The sequence below is a fragment of the Catharus ustulatus genome, chromosome 2 (genome assembly GCF_009819885.2).
Source record: "Catharus ustulatus isolate bCatUst1 chromosome 2, bCatUst1.pri.v2, whole genome shotgun sequence".
In the NCBI taxonomy this organism is placed as follows: domain Eukaryota; kingdom Metazoa; phylum Chordata; class Aves; order Passeriformes; family Turdidae; genus Catharus; species Catharus ustulatus.
Genome location: NC_046222.1, coordinates 82,461,344 through 82,482,674, shown reverse-complemented (window position 1 = coordinate 82,482,674; position 21,331 = coordinate 82,461,344). Strand labels below are relative to the sequence as shown.

Here is a 21,331-nt window from a genome sequence, read left to right as displayed (position 1 = left end):
CAATTGTATTGGTTTCTCTTAGCTGGCACAACAAACTCTTGCTGCTGGCTATGTGATGGTCCAACCTGCATCCTGGAGCGACTCTGCCTCCCACTTCAGATACTTTAGTCCTCTTCTGAGTGTTTCTGACATGCAAACAACAAATGGCAACGTTCTCAGGAGTCCCTTGTTGAGAGCAGCACTCTTCTGTTTTAGCCTGTGCATTTATTTAGGAGTTCATACTGCTGGACAGCTGTAAATCAGGGCTTCTTTGAACTGAACAAAACCAAAAGGGTTTGGAAATTGTGTTAACTTCTGCTCGAATGATGGTTCCATCAAGTAATTTGTTTCCTCCTTGATGTGTGTGCATTTTTTTTCTGTGTTCATAGAGGAGTGATTATCATTCTAAGTTTTTTATTATTTAAAAACAATGAAAAAGAGGAAATGATTGGATTTTTTCTTTAATTTTAAGCAACATATATGTAAGCATATGGTTTTAATTTAACCTCTAGCATTTAGCTGTCAAAAGAATCTATGAGGATTTATTTAAGGTATATTTATACATAAACATTAAAGGTTCTTTGGTTGTGATATATGCATGACTAATGTTTTGGTGTGGTCAGCAACAACTTCTCATTTGTAGCTGCTTATTTCTCATATATTTTTCTTTTTTGTTTCTGGGATGAAGCTTTCTAATAGTTGCCCAGTAGAGGAGTACAGTAGAGTCAAAGGCATTTGTATAACTTTTCAAAATGCTTAGCATTTAATAATGTAATTATTAAAATGCCTTTCTTTTAATGTAATGAATAAAATATACTGTAGAGAAGAGGTCATATTTGGGGTTTTTTTCTCGTTTGATTTCATTTAAGTGTTGTTAATTATAGTTTAGGCTGTAAAGAAGTTTACTTTATAGTGATATTTTTTCCTTCAGAAGCTGATGGCCCAAGGAAATGCATTGTCAGACTCTATGTATATTCTCTTGGACATCACTTCAGGAATAAAACTCTTGGATTGTGGTTGCCTTTAGCTTTTCTGAGACAAAAGACTTTTGGTTGTTTCTCAGGCAAGATTTGCAAGTGGAATTTGGTGCCAGTCACAAAACAGAAGAATAGGTAAAGTCATCCCTCCTTACATCCTGAAGCTTGCTGCGCTGGAAAGGGTCCATTCCATACCCTAATTTAGGCTCCCCAAAAAACCCAGAGGAGTTAATTCCAGCTGTAGTCTCTCCCATGCTGATTGCTGTAGCCTTCAGGCACACATCCATTTGCCTTCTTCCAGTGCCATACTTTCTACTGAGTTTTCCAAAGCGTGAGGGGGACTGAAGGAGACCTAGAACAGAAGTGCTTGTAGTAGAGAATTAACATGCCTGCTAGAGAGGTGGGCAATCTACAGTGTATTCTCTATGAAAACAGAATTCTGCTGAAGTAACACATTGCCATGGATCTCTGCCCCACCTCTGCCTCTCTTGTAAATCCTGACTCCTGACCTTGGCTGCACCTTTACAAACAGGCAGGTTTCCCAATGGTACCTAAGTTTCCAAACGTTACGTGACTTTCCTCCAACATGTGGTTTAAAAAGTCCCAAATTGAAGGAAAATACTTATTTTCATGAGGCATAAGGGTGTGGGGTGTGTCTTCTTTCACACAGAGCAAATTTTCCAAGGGAATACAGTAATTTCACGACCATAAGGCGCACCGGACTATAAGGCACACCCCCCAGGAGTCGGCAAATTTTGCAACTTTGTAGATCAGATAAGGCGCACCGGACTGTAAGGCGCACTTTTTTTTTGCAGCGAGGCTCCGCCCCCAGCTCCCCCTACGCGGTTGCTGGACGAGGCCCCGCCTCAACCCGGCAGCCATGGGCCCCTGGGCCCGCCTGTACCCGGCAGGGGCCGGGCTATGCCTGCCACCGCTCCGTGCAGCGTCCCTGGGGCCCCGCTGCTCCGGGAGTCCCCTGGCACCCCAGGTGTCCCACGTGCCCCTGGCACTCCGGGAACCCCGTGCTGCATGGGTGCTCCGGGTGCCCCGATGACGGCGGCTGCCCTGATTCCAGCGACTTTCCCCCAGCCCGTGCAGCCGCTGCCCCGATGCCGCCGGGCTCGCCCACCGCCAGGTGGGCTCTGCTCGGCTGGGGACTGTTGCGGACTCGCACTTCCAGGGTGGCAAATGTCGCAACTTTGCACATCAGATAAGGCGCACTGGACTATAAGGCGCACTGGACTATAAGGCGCACTTCCGGGTTCGGGGGAAAATTTTAGTCAAAAGGGTGCGCCTTATAGTCGTGAAATTACTGTACTTTGATTATTTGCACAGCAGACTAAGTGAGCATTCTGACAACTGTACCAGAATATCTCTTGAGTTCTGTAGTAATGGCATTCCATGTGAGGCAGGAAAATATCCATTGAAAATTATCCAGTGTCATCCATTGAACGTTCAGGATAGCCAAACCCATGCGATTTTTTAATAATTTTTTTCTGATTCCCAGTGGCTTTTTTATAGTAGAAATAGTTAAAAAGGAAAATGTATTTCAGGAGTCATTACATGGGTATATAATGAATGAATTTTAGAGAGAATCCCTCCTTTTCCAACCAATCACATATTCCAGAAGAAGAGAGAAAAAAAAAGAAACTGAAGCTAAAGAAGAATGAATGATCAAACTGAAGGAACATGCCAAGCAAAAGAGAAGGGTTTAGAGGTGAAAATATGTATATGTATATATATATGTGTGAAATAACTCTGCTGTTTAGGCTGTCCAGAGGCTTTATCCTCAGAACAGGTGGGCTAGGTAGAGCCAGAAGTCTTGGCTGTCCCTAGACAGCCTCTATAGAATTCAGTCCCTATAGACTTCTAAACAGAATAAACAGTGCCTTAGAATTTTCTTTCATGACTCTGAAAAAAGGAAGAAGATGAAGGGGGATCTGAATATCTAAGCTTGGTAAAATATGGTATATTATTTGTTTTTGGAATGATAACCATATAGCAGTGATAACCAGATAGCAGTTTCAGCTAAGATTTCAGGAGTCAATTGCTTTACATTCAGTAATGTCTTATTTCTCCATTGTCATTTTAGACTGGACTGATGATTGAGCCCTCTAGCTTCAACATCAATTAAAAAAAAAAAGAGAGGGGGTGGAAAAAAGCATTGGAACTTTGGAAATTAAGATTCTTTAAGATTCTTATTATGAGAATTATCTTTAGGAGATAGAATGGTAAGAAAAGCAACAAATATGAGCAGGTTTGTAAGAGCTATGTGAGATCCACCTCAACATTTTCTGAAATGCAGTAGTTAAAGCCTATTCTGGATCAAGTCTTGATAGTATAGATAGCATAAGAATAGCATTCCTTTTTGTTGTTGGAAAAACCTTACCGGGAAGGTGACATATATATGTCTATTTTTATTTTAATTCTTGCATTGATGTGTAATTTATGTATAGCTACCAAATATGAAAATAGCTCTAGTAGCTGTTTTTCTCCTCTCATGTAAATATTCTAGCAACAAAGCACCCTTCAGATATTTCAGTCCGTCCTGATTTGTTGTATTCTGTTTAATTTTTTTTAAGTTCCTCTTCCAACAAAACAGCACTTGGGACATATTTTCAGCCCAGATTGAATTTGTAGCAGAAAGAACTAGAGCACACAGGTGCCCTTTTGTAAGTGGGTGCATCTGTGGTTAAATATTTTAGTGAAGAATTAAATTCATAATCGTGCTAGTAGAAAGTCAATATAAGACTACATTTTGTAGATAATGGTTTGGGTTTCTGTTAAACAGATGCTTTGCATTGTGGTGAGAAGCTGAAGTAGGTAACTTTATATATGAAAAAAAGAAAAAGAAGGTGGTGTAAATCAACAGAGAATTTTGTCAGTAGTGTATAACCTGACATCTTTTTAAAGGCCACTTGATCAGAATTTTCAAATGGTTACCATTTTAAATTTTTTTTCCCTTCCAGAAGAGTAAGGAGGCCAGTTACAACTCTCCTGTGTCCCCCTCCTCCTTCTCCTCTCTAGAATTTTTTTTCCTTCTTTTTTTTTCCTTTCTTCTTTTTTGTTGTTGTTGTTCAGTTGGACTGTGTCCCTTGAAGATGGGACTTAAAGGTTGTGTTGCGTACGATTTGGTGGCGTCATTTTAGGTGGTGAGTTTTTTCGTTTCAGTATCTTTAAATGTAGAATTTTTTCATTACACTGAGGATGACTTAAAATACCTTCAGTGGATGAGTTTAAAATGACACAGAGAGAATATCCAGACCTTAACTTCTAGAATGGTTAGAACTTTGTTCTGGCAATCTTCATCACATGATTACATGTTAGAAGTTTGATATTACTACAGGGACTGGGGGGAGGTTGCAGGTGTCTGCCTCCATTGTCATTCTAATTATGAAGCAGAGATGTAGTTTTGTACTCAGGTTCTAGCATAAAACTTTTATATATTGCCAGAGGATTCTATTTAAAATTATTTTGAATCTTCCATTCATTATCTATTACAGGGTATGATTGCAATGATCAATAATTAGAAAATTGCTGATGAATGTATTATCCCAGCTCTAGCATACTTTTTAAAAAGGATCACTTTGTTAGCAAGTATAACGGAGCACCAAAGTTAAATTCTGTTTTGTAAATGCTGTTGTGTCTGTGACAAACAGTTAATGGGCAATGAGATACAATTAGAAAGGCAGGATGCAGAAGGTATTTTGAGATTTGCCAAGAAAGCAGTTTCAGAAAGATGGAAAGTTACACTTGCCCCCTTTCCTCCACACAATCAAGAGGTTTTTCCTTTGTGTGCTTCTGGTTTTAATGCAGACTTTAGATGTAATTTCTGCATTGTATCGTATGTGAGGAGGCTTTGGCTGGTGATAACAGATGTTAATGCACACAATCTTCTGAGTACACCCAGGAAAAAGGACAAATCAACTGTAAGACATAAATTACCAAAGAGATTAAAAAAATTATATGGAGCATTGACCTATTTTGGTTTGCCACAGTGGGGTAATTCTGATCAATGGTATGTATGGACTAGAAAGCTCCAGAAACAACTATACAGTTAGGATCAAGGTATTCATAGTAGGTAATGTAGATGTCTCCATCAGCAGTAAAAATAAAAATTCATTTCCAAGGAAGCCTGTTTTCTGTTCTTATCTTTATCACAGTTATTCTTCTTCCTTTAAATCCTACACTTAAAAATAAGATCAAACACAGTGTCGTTTTTTCTTCTCATTTCCTAACTGTTTTCTTGTTTGACAGCATTTGTGTAAAAAGTCCTTTTCAAGTAGTAAATTAATTTGGATAGAAGGCTTCCCACCTGAATTCATTACATGCTTGCAGTTTAGATAAATGGATATTATGATCTCAGCATATTTCAACCCAGCACCACTGTGCCTATTTGCAAATGTCTAAGAAAGTGATAATATTCCTATCATTTTCAGACTGCTAAAGAAAGAAATGGGGTAGAATTTCTTATTTATATTTATAGGATGCCTGTGGGGAAGACAGCAATGCTGTATATGGCAGTTTGTGTGGACATGCGACGCTAAACATATATTAAAAAAAGATAACAGACCTTTTGACGTTTCTTTGTAGAAATATGGAAGAAAAGCCAGAGTAGATCAGTAATTGACAGCTATGCAGGAGATGCATTTCCAGATTTCTTTCTGAAGAAATATTTCACAAACTTACAATTCCTTTCAAAGTCAGTAATCCATCTTTAATTATTTTGTTGATTTCATAGTTGTATTTTACAAGGTTGATGTAATGTCTGCTTCCTGCCAACATTTGATATGGACAATCCACTTTGTCATTGCTTTGATGAAACGGCAGGCTGCTTGTAATTGCAGTACTTTTTTTTTTTTTTTTTTTTTGGGTATGTGTGTTTGTGAGCATGGGTAAAGGCTTATCAGTTGCTGAATGCCACAACCTAACAGGAAGATACATGGGGAGCTGCCAATTTGTACCATGGACAGAATGGGAATCGTGTTCAATGGATGGGCGTTTAAATGTACCTGGTTCTGTACAGCTATTTCTTCTATTCCTACTTTTTGGGTGTGCCTCCATTGCCACACATACACTTGAGAGCGTTATTTTGCTGCCAGGTGTCCATTTAAAAGGGCTTTGGTGTGCCAGGCTGTAGTTGGGGCTGTTGGAGTGCAGGATTCCTGTCCTTGGGGTCAGGAAGCCCATGCTATGCCGTGGCTATTGCGGGCACCCGACCACAGTGCCAGGGGGATGGGGGACATGAGGGGCTTCTGCTCACTCAGCACAGTCAACTTTTGGGATTATCTGACTTGTATCTACCCAAAGGTTGTCTGTCCTAGTCCAGGTAGGCATCTCCTTGGCATGACATTCCTTCAAGCAAGTGTGCAGTCCTAGCTGGGGTTGTTTATGTTTAGTTACACGTAAATGACTAAGAACCTTCTTGAATCTATTCTGAGCACTACACGTTGCCTTTAGACAGGTGTCTGTGAGTTTGCAGCAAGAAGCAGAAGAGAATGTAACTTTTTCTCCATGGAGGGTGGGCAGTGAGGATGTTTGACTTCGCTGTTTCAGAGTAGCTTAAGAGATTTTGAATATTTTTTCCCCCCTGGTAAATGCAGTACCTAGATAGGGACATTTAGGGCAATTGCTATGGAGTTACGGTTACTATGCAAAGCAGTATTTATTACTGACATTTGCATATTGAAATAAAAAATGTGATGCAATTAAAATTGCCTGCACTGAGGATTAGCCTGATCTCTGAGGGGAAAAACATTCCAAGAGTGCACACTTATGCACACACAAGTGGCAAAATCTTTCTATCTGTAGAAGGCCCTTTTGTGAAACCCTTTTTCTTTTTCAAAAAGGCAAATCAATGAAGTAGAGAAGTAGTGACAAAGTATTTCTGCAATGTGTGATGAAGCAAGTGGGTATAAAGGTTTTGTAAACTCATTGCACGGTATAGAAAATCAATGTGCCTACTCTATTGTGTTACACAGAAGTATTTCAGTGAATGCCCTGGCCAACAAAGTCTGCTAGAAGTGCCAAATGCATTTAGAAATAATGTACTCTTGCTTTTAGGTTCGTTGGAATTTAGGTTGCACAACACTAATACTGTGGATGGCATTTGGCTGTTCCAGTGGAGGATCCCAGTTACTTGTTTAAAAAAAAATCCTTTTCTGGTGTTTACATCTTGAGTGTTGGTTCAGTTTGGATTGTATTTCTTTCATGATAAAGTATGTATAAACATTTTAAAGAGGTGTGGCACAGTCAAGTGTTTTCATTATTTGTATGATTGGTTTGAACACCTATTCCAAAGTATCAGTAGGCACCTGCAGAAGCAAAGTGGGTTTGTAGCACCTGAACACATTCCGATTTGTGCAGTTAAGGCAGTTTACAGAGTGAGGAAGAAAAGAGTATCACATTCTGAGGTTTGATGTCTTTTTCACAGAGGACAAAAGAGTTTTGATTCTTTCACTTCAAGTTTAGCCTAACTATTGTGTAGGGGAGGAGGTTTAATGAATCATTGTTTAACTTTGATACTGCCAAGTATTTGACCATTAAATAGTCTGAAATGTGTACATAGCACTTTGGTGACAGACCCTTATTTAACAGTGATTAATTGGCATTGAATAGTTATTTAATTACTTCGGAAGAAATCTAACAACAGTGTGTGTTCTGATTAAGTTATTTGATGTAAAAACAAACATAAGACTACTGAAGAGAGCACGTCCCCTTCTGCAGCTTGCTGCTGGCGCTACACACCACGTGGAAGCTTTGCAACATTGGCATACTTAATCCTTTATTTCTTATAAGACTTTTTTTGTTAGTGGTTTTGTGATTGACTTAGAAGTTTGATGTAGTATTTTCTTTTTGCTTTTGTAGCCCCTTGCTGGGATAAGTAAAGGATGTAGGTATTAAGGGAGCTTAAATTTTTTTGTGAATTGGATATACTGGACTGATCTAAGAACTATTGTTTCTTGACATGTATATGTATCTCAGAGATGCTTCTAAGGAGTTTGGGGTTTTTGGAAATATGAACTGCGGTGACAATGTAATGTTAATAGTCTGTAAGTTTAGGAGAGAAGGGTTTAAAGATTTTGAAGAGAAAACATTATTTTCAGGGTGAGGGGGCAGGTAGGTTGTGCAGCTCCTGCCCTTCCTGAATAGCAGGTGCAACAGTTTCCATAGTGTGAAGAACCATTCTCAAAAGTTAGGTTTGCAAATTCTGGTAGAAACTGTAGTCATAACTGTAAACATTTTAAGTCCTGACTCCAAATAGGTACTTTAACTTTTAAATCTGGAATGTTTTCTTTTGCATGCTTAATAATGCATAAGCAAGTCACTGATTTAATGTGCTTCCAGTAAGTGGAAACAGTTGTTTCTTCATACCTTGTGAAATAGACCTCTTGTACTTGTAGACATCCTTATAAATGAAGCAATTGCTTTGAATGCAATACTGTAATGGCTGTGGGGCATCTTGTGTATATTTCCAAAGCGTAACACTTTTGCTTGGAGGTGCATTGCTGTCCCTGCTACATGGTGAAGGAACTTGCTTGCCTTAGTGGCTTACTGTAACTTCCTTCTGTGTATGGCATGCTGTATAAAATGCCAGTTCAGTTGTATCTGTGTGAACAGGAGCTGAAATGCATCTCCAGACTTGAAATTTTCTCTTCTACTGTCTCTGAGGTTAATAGAATTGAAAAACAGCAGTGACAAAAATTAGACTAAGGCTTATGGGTTTGTCACTTGCCTTTAGCTGTAGAAAAGCACCAGATAAACAGCACAGGAGAGAGATACAGACCTCTTAGCAATAAGCAAAATGTTTTCTTGGTCTTAATGACTTCAGGTGTCATTTTAGAGAATTTCTACTAAATAGATTAATTTTTCAGTGATTTGAAAATTCAAAAACAATGAAGCTCTGCTATCAGAGATTCACTTTAATGTTTATTTGGGAGGCAACTGATTCATGCTGCCACTGTTTAATTGTATTAGGTGGACTGTGAAAGGTTCCAGTTTTCAAGGTTTGTCTTTTTCATATACCATTTCTTTTACTCACTCAAATTTTAGTCAGTGTCATTTTACAGAATTATTGTATTTACATTTTAAAGAGGATTAGGCAGATTAAAAGATGTTTTCATGTTTTATTGATAACATCAGATTAATTTCCACTTCCCTAGTGGCAGCTCACAGAACTGTCAAAATAGAAACTGTAGAAACATTGTTATATGTAACAATTTCATGAGGCAGTTGCAAAAAAATTGCAGTTTTGGCAATTAATTAGCGGCATGATTACCTCTGGGAACTGGAGCTGTTGGTGGTGACTTGGAAGGGCGTAAAACCAGGGATAACTGGGGGTAGCCTGGGTGAGCTAAGTTTTCTGTCATGACCATATTGCTCAGAGAACTTCTTTGGAAGAGGAGGAGAGCCACAGTCACTCTTAATGCGCAACCATTGCTGGATTGCTGGAGATGCCAGCGTTGGGCTGACCCTGCTGTGGCCATGGGAGAATGGCCAGCCTGAGTGACCCTGCTGTGGCCATGGAAAAGTGGCCAGCCTGAATGACCCTGCTGTGGCCATGGAAAAGTGGCCAGCCTGAGGTGACCCTGCTGTGGCCATGGAAAAGTGACCAGCCTGAGTGACCTTGCTGTGGCTAGCCTGAGTGACCCTGCTGTGGCCATGGAAAAGTGGCCAGCCTGAGTGACCCTGCTGTGGCCATGGGAGAGTGACCCTGCTGTGGCCAACCTGAGTGACCCTGTTGCCTCCTGACAGTGTCACGTGGGGTGGCCTTTGCGCAATGGCTTCTTATATAAATCTGAAACCACTACAAATAAAACTTCCTTGGGGTTAAAAGGCGAAGGGTGATTCTTAGGCTGAATTAAGGTGGGGTTTGCTCTCTATGGGAATAATCCTTTGCCCTTGTGTGCAGCTCGTCATTGGTGGGTCTCACAGCTTTTCATGGAGGGGCTTAGCACTGTCACCTCTCCTTGCTGCGCTCCTTGCTCTGTAAAATAAAGTGAAGTCACTCAGAAGACAAGTGACAAAGCTGTGAACAGATTTCTAATACCCTGAGCCCAATCTGTTATTCCACCTAGTTTCCCTTATCTGCCCTTCCTGGACACACTGCTAAGGAAAGCTCTGTCAGCAGGAAGCATTTAACCTCTTCAAATTATTTTCTTTTTGCCAGTGAAGTCTTGGTTCATTTGAAAATAACCTAGAATGTGATATTTAAGGATATTAAGAAGCCTTAGTGACAGTATGCATGCAGCTTGTGCTTGATCACTCTTCTGTGACCAGTCTTCATGTAAAAAAACCATGGGAAAAAGAAAGATTTGAAAAAAATTGCCTTGGACTTCCTTCTGATGTATCTACCCTGATATAAGTAAAAGGGAACATCCCCATGTACTATTCCCAGTAGAAAAAGATGAAAGAGATTTTTCTGAATCATGTATGCTATATGCCCTTCCCCTCTGTGTGCAAAGCCTAAAACCAGGATTAATTCTGCTGTTGGCTGCCTAAAGTAACTGCTTTGGGTAGTGAAGTACTGCAGAACAAGCTCTGCCACCAGTATCTCTCTTTGGAGTCATGTCCCAGACCTGATGAGAGGATGATTTCTGTATTGTTTGGTGTGGAACAGAAATTCCCTTAAAAAAGAAATGAATGAAAAAGAGATGTGAGCAGAAAACCAGCATGATGGTTGCTGCAGAAGTTACTTCAGAATCTCTTATCTCTAAATTACGTCGGCAGTGCACTCTGTGGAAACTTTAAACTTGCTTTCAGTTTAATGAGCTCCTTTGAAAAGGAAAAAAAAAAAAGTCTTTTGTTGCCAGTGCAGTGAATATGTTTGTACCAGTTAAAAGTATAATTGAATCAAGATATATGCAGATAACAAAGCAATGTGAATGCATGTATGGGCATCACACACCTTAGAAAGGCCAGATTCCCACCCCTGGTTTCGTTTCTTTCCTGGTGAGTAGAGATACTGATTAATAGAGAAAGATACTAATCCACTTATGGATGGCAGCACTGTGACTTTAATTATTAAAGAAGTCGTGATATAACTGATTTTTTTCACTCAAGCAGAACTTGGGAAAATAGAGAAATGTAAATGCTTCACTGACAGCAGATTAAAAATCGTTTTATTAGCTTTAATAAAGATCAGTATTGTCAGGGTTTTGAATGAGTGTAAATGTAAGGCTGCATGAATGCAAATCTATCTCAGATTTTTTTTGGAAACGCCTACAATTTGAATTCATGTATTATGTTGAGGGGTGAGGAGAGAATTGCTAAAAAAGATCAGTTAGATCAGCTATGATCAATCTGAGACAAGCATGCACTAGTGAGTTTCAGTCAAGGATAGGAGCAGATTCTGGCTGATGTTGCTTGATGTAACTTGCATTAAGTTGTCTAAACTGTAAACTGTAATACCTGCACATGTTGAGCATATAAAGCATGTGTGTTTCACCTGTTAAATTCTGTTGAAATGTTATCTTCAAAGCCCATTTAAATTTTTTCTAGCTGTTTAGGTAAAGGTATTATATATATTTGGGTAGAAGGCATTTATAAAAAAGCTCATCTTCATTCAAAGTATATTGCAGTGGTTGTTGAAGATTCCCTTCATGGGGGTTTCCAAAATTTATCTTTTTATTTTTAGTCCAGCTGTTTCCTTCCTGTTTGTTTTTGAAATGGTAAGACATGGATCTTTTCAGGAATTATATTTACTTCCCTTTTGTTTTTCTTCTCAACCCTGTTTCTGTAGGAAGAATCTTAAATCGTTTCTCCAAAGACATTGGCCACTTGGATGACTTGCTTCCATTGACGTTCTTGGACTTCGTACAGGTAATTCAGTTGCTGCTGTCAAAGACTTCTGCACTGCATTCTGCATTTATATTCCTGTATGCTTTGCTGAAGATCAGCTATTTGTCACAGATGTAGCTGAGTTGAATGAAAGTACTTGTTTGTGGAAGAAAGGCGCGGCTGAAATTTAACGTGTCAGTAAAAAGCTAACATGAGTAATAACTGGCAGGTAGGAGTGGCTCTACACAGCTTGCTATTATGTCAAGATTTGAGCTCATAGTAGCTACATGCTTGGTAAATTGCTCCTGATTTGCCTCCAAGCAATCTGGCAAGCTTATTGCTGTTATAAGAAATATGTCCATAGTAAAGAAACAATCAGCTCACATGAAAAGATAGCGCAGATTAACCTAATTACATGTCTACTTCCACAAAGAATCAAATGCTTACCACACCATTTTGGATTAAAATAGGTGTGGCTATTTACAAAGAAAAGATTAGTAGTAATAGGGTGAATATAATAGCCTTAATAGGAACAAGTGAAATAAGTTACTGCAGAAAAGAAAGATGGACAAAGCATTGAGATTTTGATGATGATGAAATGATAAAGGATTATGTATGGTATCAAGGTAATTTTTCTGTTGCAATTGCTATTAATCTTTCTCGTAAAAAATTGCAGGAGGATAAATCTGAAAAAGAATGATCGTACTGCATGAAAATAACATGAATCACAGAATCCACAAAATTGTGGAGGCTAGATAAAAAGACCTTAGTGGATTATCTGGATCCACTTAGTGGATCACGCCTGTCATGCTGAGGTCAGAAATGTTTCTTAAGGTGCTGTTGCTAGTTTTTCTTTGTCTCTTAAAGATAACTTATTCAGGATCTAAAGCCTGTTTTGACTTATTCAAAAATAAACCAAAGACATTTCAGGTTGAGTAGTTTAATCATGTTGCTCTTGCTGAACTCTTGAAAATAGGAAAAAAAATTATTCCAAGGAGTAAAAGCACCTATTAAGATAAAGTGGTTTTTTGTAGTTTAGTGAAGTAGCTGAAATTGAGGTGTATGTTTTACTTTTCAGATTTTTACAGTGCCATTTTAAAGTGCCATTTTGGGGAAGAAAGGAATCTGGTGAATTTACCTATGAATTACAGCGGCTGGGGTTTTTTTTTGTGAGTTAGGGAGTTGCTTACAGTAAATATTATAATTTTTAATTCATGACCACTTAATTTAATTCAATTTAAATTAATTCGAATTCTTCTTGCAAGTTCAGTCTGTTTTTTCTATAAAAACATTTTTTTTTGCTGTTTGTACAGATTCCAAGTTGTCTTCTGTTTTATTAGACAGAATATCTTACTTTATTTCAGCAGTCTTGAGACTATGCATATGTGCCTTTCTTTTTGACTAGAAGTTCAGTTTGTCCTGCAGTCTTCATCCTCTTAGTTCATGGTTTGCATCCACAGTGTCAAACCCATCTGTCCTGCAGAGTGTGCTTGTCCTTTGGGCCAGAGGGGTTTATATGTGCATTAGTGTGTCCCCTTTACAGCAGACTGGACTGTGTGTGCTCCTACCTTTTACTGCTCATGGCCAGAGCATCCTTGGGTCCTGTGGCCTTGAGATAAAATGATTAACCATTTTCTTCAGCTCTGTGCATTTACAATGATAATGTGAGAGTTGTGTTGCAAGACCACTTGCATGGTGGCTTTATAGCAAGAAACTGAGTGGGTGTTTTGCATGCCCTGGCATGTGGTTTGAAGGCATGTGGGGTTGTCTGAGGATGCAAAATTTGCTGGGAAAATGTTGCAGAAGTCTGCAAAAGCGGAGGGAGCCACAATTGGTGTGATCTTGTCCATACTTCCTTTTGGGAGCAGACCCTGAAGCAAACTGTTTGAGAATTGCACTGCCTTACTTTTGAAGGAACAAACTGATGTGCTTCAAAAGAAAGCTGAGAGAGTGTCTGCCCTGTGTGCATGGCACATGGTACAGAGCACTGAACCATCTACCAGCACATTGGAAAATCAATCTATAGATGCTTTAGGCAGTGTGTGCTTTCTGAAACTGAACTGTTCTGGAATGAAAGAGTGAAGGCTGCTTTTCTAGATGTGTTTGTTTTCTTCTTTCAAGCTCCTACTGAAACCACATTTGGTAAATATTTTCCTTCATCTTGATTAATTTATGTGGGTTTTTTTAATTGGGTATTGAATTATTTGTCAAATTCTGGAGTTTGTTTTTTAAGTGAAAAGTTTTTGCTTTCCAGAAAACAAAGTAGATTTTACAAGTCCAGTACACTATTAAAAAGACACAGTGTTTCAAAACTTGCCTGCTCTACTTGGCATCAGAAAAGAAAATTTAGGATCTTAGTGCTGATTAATAGCGCACTGCTATCCATAAGAAAAAACCACTTTCTTCTTGGCAGGTTTTCTAAAATACACTCTTCTCGATCGGGAGACTTCATGCTTAGTGGATGCTTTTGAAATTCAAGAGCAAAGATACATTTATTTCTGGTGAAGCAGAGATTTTTACAAAGAATAACTGTAATCAATTATGATAAAGATCTTTTGTCACTTGTTTTGTTTGCAGGTGTCTTTTGTAGCACTTCATATAATCCCTTCAGGAAGAAATATTTTCTCCTTTCTAAAAACAGTATTAGCTGGATATAAAAGCTCTGATCCCAGCCATTATTGTTGATTCTTTGAGAGACATTTCCCAACATTCATTGTTTAAATGGTTGTCAGGAGGAATCAAGTGAAACTTAATAAACAATGCAGTAACTGGTTCATCTTACTTTGTGTGTAGAAGCTTTTCTTGAGCGGATTTGCATTGAAGAAGTGGTTGGTTTTCAGGGTTCTTGCTAGGATCGTTGTGAACCATTCCACCCTTTTACTGTATTGGCAAGTGAGTGTATAATTTCAGCACAAATAAATACAATGTGATTGCACACTCAAAAGCTAAGTATGAGCCAATTTAAGTACCAATAAATAAATAAATAAATAAGTACCACCTATTAGTTTCAAGAATTTAATTTTGTAATTATACAAAACACAGATTTTTAAGCAATGCTAAAAATTGATAATGTACTTTTTGGAGTATGTAATAAGATTTATACACGGTACTGCAGCTATAACGAGCATTATTAGTCTAGACAGCTATACTGGATGGAAATTAAATCTTTCAACAGAAAGAGTTTAATTTTTTACATCTTCCATTGAGTTAAGGAGAATAAACACTGTCTTCAAGACAGTGGATAGTCTCTGTACACTTCCTTGTTAAAACAAAGATGAAAGGTATGTGGCAAGCACAAAAATGCATCATGAACCTTGCGTATTCTTTTGAAAATCCAGTTAGATTTTACAACACCATTGCTTTGCAATATCTCCAAAGTAGCAACTCGCATTGCATTTAAAGTTTTCTGCCATCTTTTCATTCTTTGGTTTGAAGGGCACCAAAATATAACACACCTGTCTTGAGAGATTGAAGGCAAGTGAAGCAGTCCGAACTAGAATGCAGTATTTTTTTTTTCTTCTTACAAATTTTAATGGCATATGAGACACCTCATGTTAGTGCAGCTGACTGTTTTGTGAAGATTACTGCTGTATCCACAAGGTTTATGAATTAAAGTTAAGTCTCTTTTATGAGAACATGTTTAGGGCTGTGTTTGACTACATGGCTGGAACAGAACTCTGTGGGTAGATGTGAAGTAGAACAATTGAGAAGAAACCAAAGGTTAAACATTAGGCCTTTCAGCTAAGATATCTTTAATGGTATGTTTAGAGTCCAGTTGGAAGGTCATTTAAGTAAAAAAAATCCAAAACTTTAAAATCTGCAGTCTGAACCTGGGTCTCATCTTCTGTAATGAATTCTGACTGACCATAATGTTCCATACCAGTTCTCCTAAAAAAGTAAAATCGAAAGCAATGTTCACTATGACACTTGCTTTTTCTACCAAATATGGCATTAAATTTATTAGTAAAATCAGATAGAAATCAATGTTTATAGGTTGATTAAGGCAGTCGAAAAACTGAACGAACTTGTTTCGTAAAGGTGGTGGTGTTTTGGCTTTTATTTGTGAGCTTACATATTTTTAATTATTGTTAACCTCCTTAGCTTCAGTCTACATCTCATTGTCTTTTTCTTAGCCAGAATTACATGGTTTTGGCAGCTGTTTTCCAACTAAGGTACAGTCTCCTCATGTAAAGGACAACTCATGTGAAGGCCATTACAGTGCTTTAAAACTTACTAAGAGGATTTAAACATTTGCTTTATTTAGATGTAAATGTCCTGCCTTAACCTCTGTGGGAGTATAAGGTTCTGTTGATGTGGACTTCACTGGTAGGTGTGGAGTCTGTAGTTTAAAATCATAGGCTCACAGGATGCTTTGGGTTGGAAAGGACCTCGAAGACCATCAAGTTCCAAATCCCCTGTCAGGGACAGGGACAACTTTTACTTGACCAGGCTGTTCAAATCCTCATCCAACCTGGCCTTGGACACTTCTAAGAATGGGGTGTCCACAGCTTCTCTGGACAACATACAACTCAGTGCAGCACTAAAAAACCACAATGCATTAATTGGGGAAAAGGCCAGCCAAGAAATAGAATAAAATTTTGATGGGGTATTAGGAATTAAAATTAATGATGGTATATTTAAGAACTAGGAATCCAGTATATTTAATAGTGGTTTATGCATATTAGCCCAGACATTCCTGAGTGTGCCTGTATTTTTGAGAGCTCATTGAAGGCTGAATCATATTCTGATTCAAGATGGATCTGCAGAGGCTTAAGATCTTCAAACTCTGATCTCAGATTTTGCCAGATGAGTACCCAAACTGATGAACTACTGCTTGGAAATCATGTCTGTAAACTGATTGAGTACATAGGATGGTGAAATGTATTTCAGACTTTCTTTCATTTTGTAAATTTTTCTGGTAAATGTTAAAGGAATGGTTTTCTCTGTTGTTTCTTGCCCTTGTAATTTTTCAGTGATCTTATTGCTTGTTAACAGAGTTGATTTTCTGCGTTAGTTTCAAGTGAATTTGGGTAATTAATGTGATGGCCCCTTCATTTTGATTTCTTACCCTACGTTAGATTGAGGGGAGGAGTAAAAAAATCATGATCTGTTTTGTTTCTGGAGAACACTGTGAACATGTGAACTATCTGCAGCTGCCCTTGAAAAAGGGCAGTGATTTATTGAGGAAAACTGAATTGCAAAACCTTTTTCCTCCCCAAAATCAACAGCTTGACTGAGTTTAAATAACTGACTTTTCATATCCTTTCATCACACACAAAGACCTAATCCTGAGACTACTTGAGCCACCAATGTAGGCTGTGGCGGAGACCACCACTGAATGTGCCATTCCCTTCTCACTACACACAAAACACATTGACTGCAGCTTTATGAAGTGAAAATACTGAAGAAAAGGAAAATGTGAAGGAGGTGTCCACAGTCATTTCTAAAAAAAAGAAAAGAGAAAGGGGGGGAAAAAAAGCCGCTGCATCTGGATATTAGGAACAAAAAGTGCCTCAGACTGGAATAATAGCTTGGGTCACTTGGTTTCGTATGTGCACAAGAGTGGAACTGCCGTTCCTTGTTTCAGTACCACTGACCCCTGCATTTTATTGTGTGAGGATGTCAGGGAAAGTGTGTAGAAGGAATTCCAGGATCCTTTCGTTTAACAATGACGTTGTTATTTTGTGCTTTCTGTGAGAGGTGGGATTCCTGAGGAGTTTGTTGCATTGTTTTTTCCAGTTTAGCTGAGTTTAGTACATATGTGTGAGCTTTAAGATATATTTTTATTCATTAAAGAATAATTCTTTCCGTGTGTTTGCATGTGTGTATTCAAAATATGATTGTAAGTGTGTTGTAAGAAAACAACCAGTAGTGGGATCTGTGTTAAATGTCAGCATACTCTGTTGAGCCTGGTACATAGTGCAGACCTGTGGCTTGGATACCTTGGATACTTTTTAGCTCCCTTCTGCTGAATCATGCTTGTTTTCCTGTGATGAGGTTTAAATTTAAAATAAATAAATAAAAGAAACACAAAACAGTTGCCTGGTGGCACTTGACAACTGAAACCTTATGGGACTTCTTCTTGCTGTACCTTCCCGAGGTGCATATTATAGGGCATCTAGCTATTGCATAATGAAAGACCAGTTAAAACCTAAGAAAAAATAATAGGGGTGTATATTTTTTCATTGGTAACTTTTGAGCTCTAATTTCAGAAAAGGTTAAAATTATCATTGTAATAAGATCCTGATTATTTGCTGTGGTCATGCAGTATTTGCATGTGCTTTCAATTTTAGTATTTTTTAAAATAAACCCCAGTTCTTAAAAACGAACAAGCGAACAAATAAAAGGGGTGGAAGGTATTGGAGGAAGAGGAAGCTTGGGTTGCACTTGTGTCTCCAAGACGAACGTGCAGAAGCTGTGAGTTTAGCACAGACACTTGTCTAAATAATGTAGCTTTTTACTGACCTTTTCTTCCTCTGCTCTTTAATGTCTTGATTGTTAAATCTGACTAGCCAATTAGTCTTGCTGATGGTGACCAGCAGTGGGAGATATTCTATGCCAAAGCTATTGCTGTTCTTTATTTTGTACCTATCATCACATTCCTTTGAACAGAAGGATCAGTATCTTGCATCATACAGACTGCATATTTACTCAGATTGGTGGTGTGTGTACAGGATAAATTGTGAGAAGTCTGGTGTCACTGCTAATGGGTGGATTCCTGTTGGTATATGGACCTTCATTTTCCAGGGAAGGCTAAGGGTCTGTTCTCACTACAGTGACTGTGTATCCCCAGCCTAAACCTTTGCCTCACACCCCCCACCTTTTTTTTCCCCTGTTTATGTTCATTTGTAGAATTCTTGTAAGAATAGGTATGGATGCAATTCTCCACATATTAGTGTCAAGGCAGCAGAGATCACTGCTCTAACAAAACTAATTTGTGTAGGAATGTAATGTAAATGCTTTAATATTTTAGGGTGTTTATTTACTTGACATTAATAAAATTTGAAGATGTAATTCTTTATCTATATTGGGAAAGAAGGTAAAATAATACTGAAAATGTGGTGTCATTACCTTCTTGCCCTCTTGCCTCCTTTACTGCTTTTCTTGTTTTTCTTAACTCATTTCCTTTTAGTTTTTGCACTTCTCCATTTATGTGGTAAAAGTAGTATAGTTTTGTACTGGACTCCTTTCATTTTCTCACTGAAATGTGGAATACAGGTAGTATGAATATAGTGCTCTGAAAATTAAAGCTAATTTTCAATTAGTGGAATTCTGTCTTCTCTTTTTCTAGAGCATATGAGCATTGTGAGGTGCAGTCTTTATCTTCATTTCTTTAATATTTGAGGAGATTGAGGTTTAATGGTAGTTATTGCAGTATTTTGATGGTTGGAACCTGTAAATACAAAATTACAGTCAGGTTTAAATAATCTCTTCTCCAAATGGGCTTCAGTGTTTTCTTTATCAGATTACTTTCAATATATTTTCAGAGAGTAGAAAACAGGATAGTTGTATGAAAGTCCAGTGATGTTTCCCCCCATTCTGTGTGGTTTGTAAATTTCCTTACTGTGGATAAGGTGTAATTTGTAAAAGTTCCAGAAAGAGATTCTATTCATTTGGGGCCATTCATATCTTTTGGAAAGTATTTTCTCATTTGCTTTTCTTTATGTGAAAGAAGGCAAGGAAATATTCTGTGAGTGTATTTATGTATGCAAGTGAACTTATATTATGTATTTTCTCCTTTTCTTTCTGGTCTTTCTTTGTGTATATGCTACTGCTGCTTTTAGTGCCAGAGTGGGATTTTTTGTTATTAATGTTTATAGGTATTTCCCTGACTTTTTGAGCATTATTGTAACGTATCATATCTGTGTCTCAGACTAGTGATTAGTTTTAAGACTTGTGAAAATCATTAACATTTCTAACAGTTTACAGTACCTAGAAATACTTTAATTCTGCTGTCAGTCACAGAGTGTAACAATCCTGTTCCAAACGGTGATAAGTACAAATCTTCTACATTGCCTTAAACTACTGATATACTATAGATAGGACAATGTCTGCTTACAAACAAGTTAGGATTTCACTGTTTGGCAAAAGGATTGGAGATTCCACGTTTGGTTCAAGAAGGAGGGAGAAATTTGGAGACAATTTGAATTACTAAGCCATGTAGCTGACGTGTGTGTGTGTGTGTGTGTGTGTTAAATCATTATTTATATTTATGCCCAAAACAAACATGTCAGACAAGGAATTATCTCTAGCAAAAATAGAGACTTCATCTAACAGAAGTGTTCTCCCAGGGCTATGTGTGCATCTGCACAATATAAGAATTTTTTCCTGCTGAAGCTGATACTGAGGCTGTTTGGTGAACTCTGCAGCTGATTTGAAAATTCCAGAGGAGTTTGTTCATCAAAAGGTAGAGGAGACTGCAGTGTGGGCAGGTCTGTATGGCAAAAGATGAAAGTTCAGGCAGTAACTGAACGTCACATGTATTTTTGTTACATCTTTGTATTACATCTACATTACAGGACATTTTTGTATTGTTAAAAAAAAATTATTCATTTGGGTTGTACTCCTGAAATACAGAAGACTGTGTCTTTAGAAAGACTTTTTCAGGAGCTTAATAATATCTGTTCCTGCACAGTGGAAGAATAGGACGCTGAGCTATTTAATTTCCTTCCACAATCACATCCCTAAATAATTTTCTTAATGTTTTTTGAAATCAGTCTGATGTTTAAATAAGCAGAGCTCTCTTGCTATGAATGTCACATGCTAAAATGAAGGGCTTAGATCGTCTTATAGAACTGCTGGGTTTGGTACTTGATTCAATTATCCACCCTTCTGTCGAACTCAGCATAAAACTCAGAAAAATATTTTTTCAATTTTCTCACTAATAGTCTGGATTTTGGGATCAGATGAAACTTAACTGTCAGTGACTTACTTTCCTAAGTGTGCCTTTGTTGATGGTTTGTGATGAATAAAGCTTCTGAAAAAATTTTCCTAATGGTTTGCTGCATATTTGTAACGCATAAAGAATGAGCACGCACTTAGGACAGTAAATGATGTTTATTCTCTGCCAAGGAATTTTCTCTTTGCTCACTGGGTTCTGGACATGCACAGAACAGCTGGACTGGGTGAAACCTGCTGCTGGTGAAGTGAGGCTCGTGCTGGTTAGTTTAAATATGCTGAAAGCATCAGATCACTATTCAACTTTTTGGAGCTGAGTCACTAGACATCATGAAGTACTGAGAAATTAGGAGTCAGGAGTTGATTTTGGATAGAAAAGTAGTATTTTATTGTCAAAGTGGCAAAGCTCTGGGGAAGTTAAAGGCAAAAAACATTAGGGACAGGTTAGAAAGCATTTTTTTTTTTATATCTACTGTGTAAGAGTGTGATCTGAAGAAAACAGAAGGTGGGTTTATTTCTTAGGATACCTGATGCTGTAATCTTTAATATTTTTCATAGTTTTCATTTAACTGAGGCAGAGAGACTCTTGCGGTGTTTACAGAAATATGAGTAGTTCTTCATTCCACCTAAAAATAAATACATGAATAGTGTATTTCTAAATAGCAAGAACAACAATAAAATGCTTAAAAGCTTGTAGT

At 37.9% G+C, this 21,331-nt stretch overlaps 1 protein-coding gene across 2 annotated transcripts in view; it reads left to right on the top strand.

The window, feature by feature from the left end:
- Window positions 1-21,331, top strand: part of ABCC4 (ATP binding cassette subfamily C member 4) — a 143,840-nt gene that overhangs the window by 68,470 nt on the left and 54,039 nt on the right. For both annotated transcript variants that reach the window (XR_004417085.1, XM_033052429.1), the window contains exon 20: window positions 11,698-11,777. Coding sequence is in view for 1 of the 2 variants with exons in the window: in XM_033052429.1 (XP_032908320.1) it covers window positions 11,698-11,777 (80 nt within the window). In the remaining variant the exon portion in view is untranslated. The remainder of the gene's footprint in view (window positions 1-11,697; window positions 11,778-21,331) is intronic.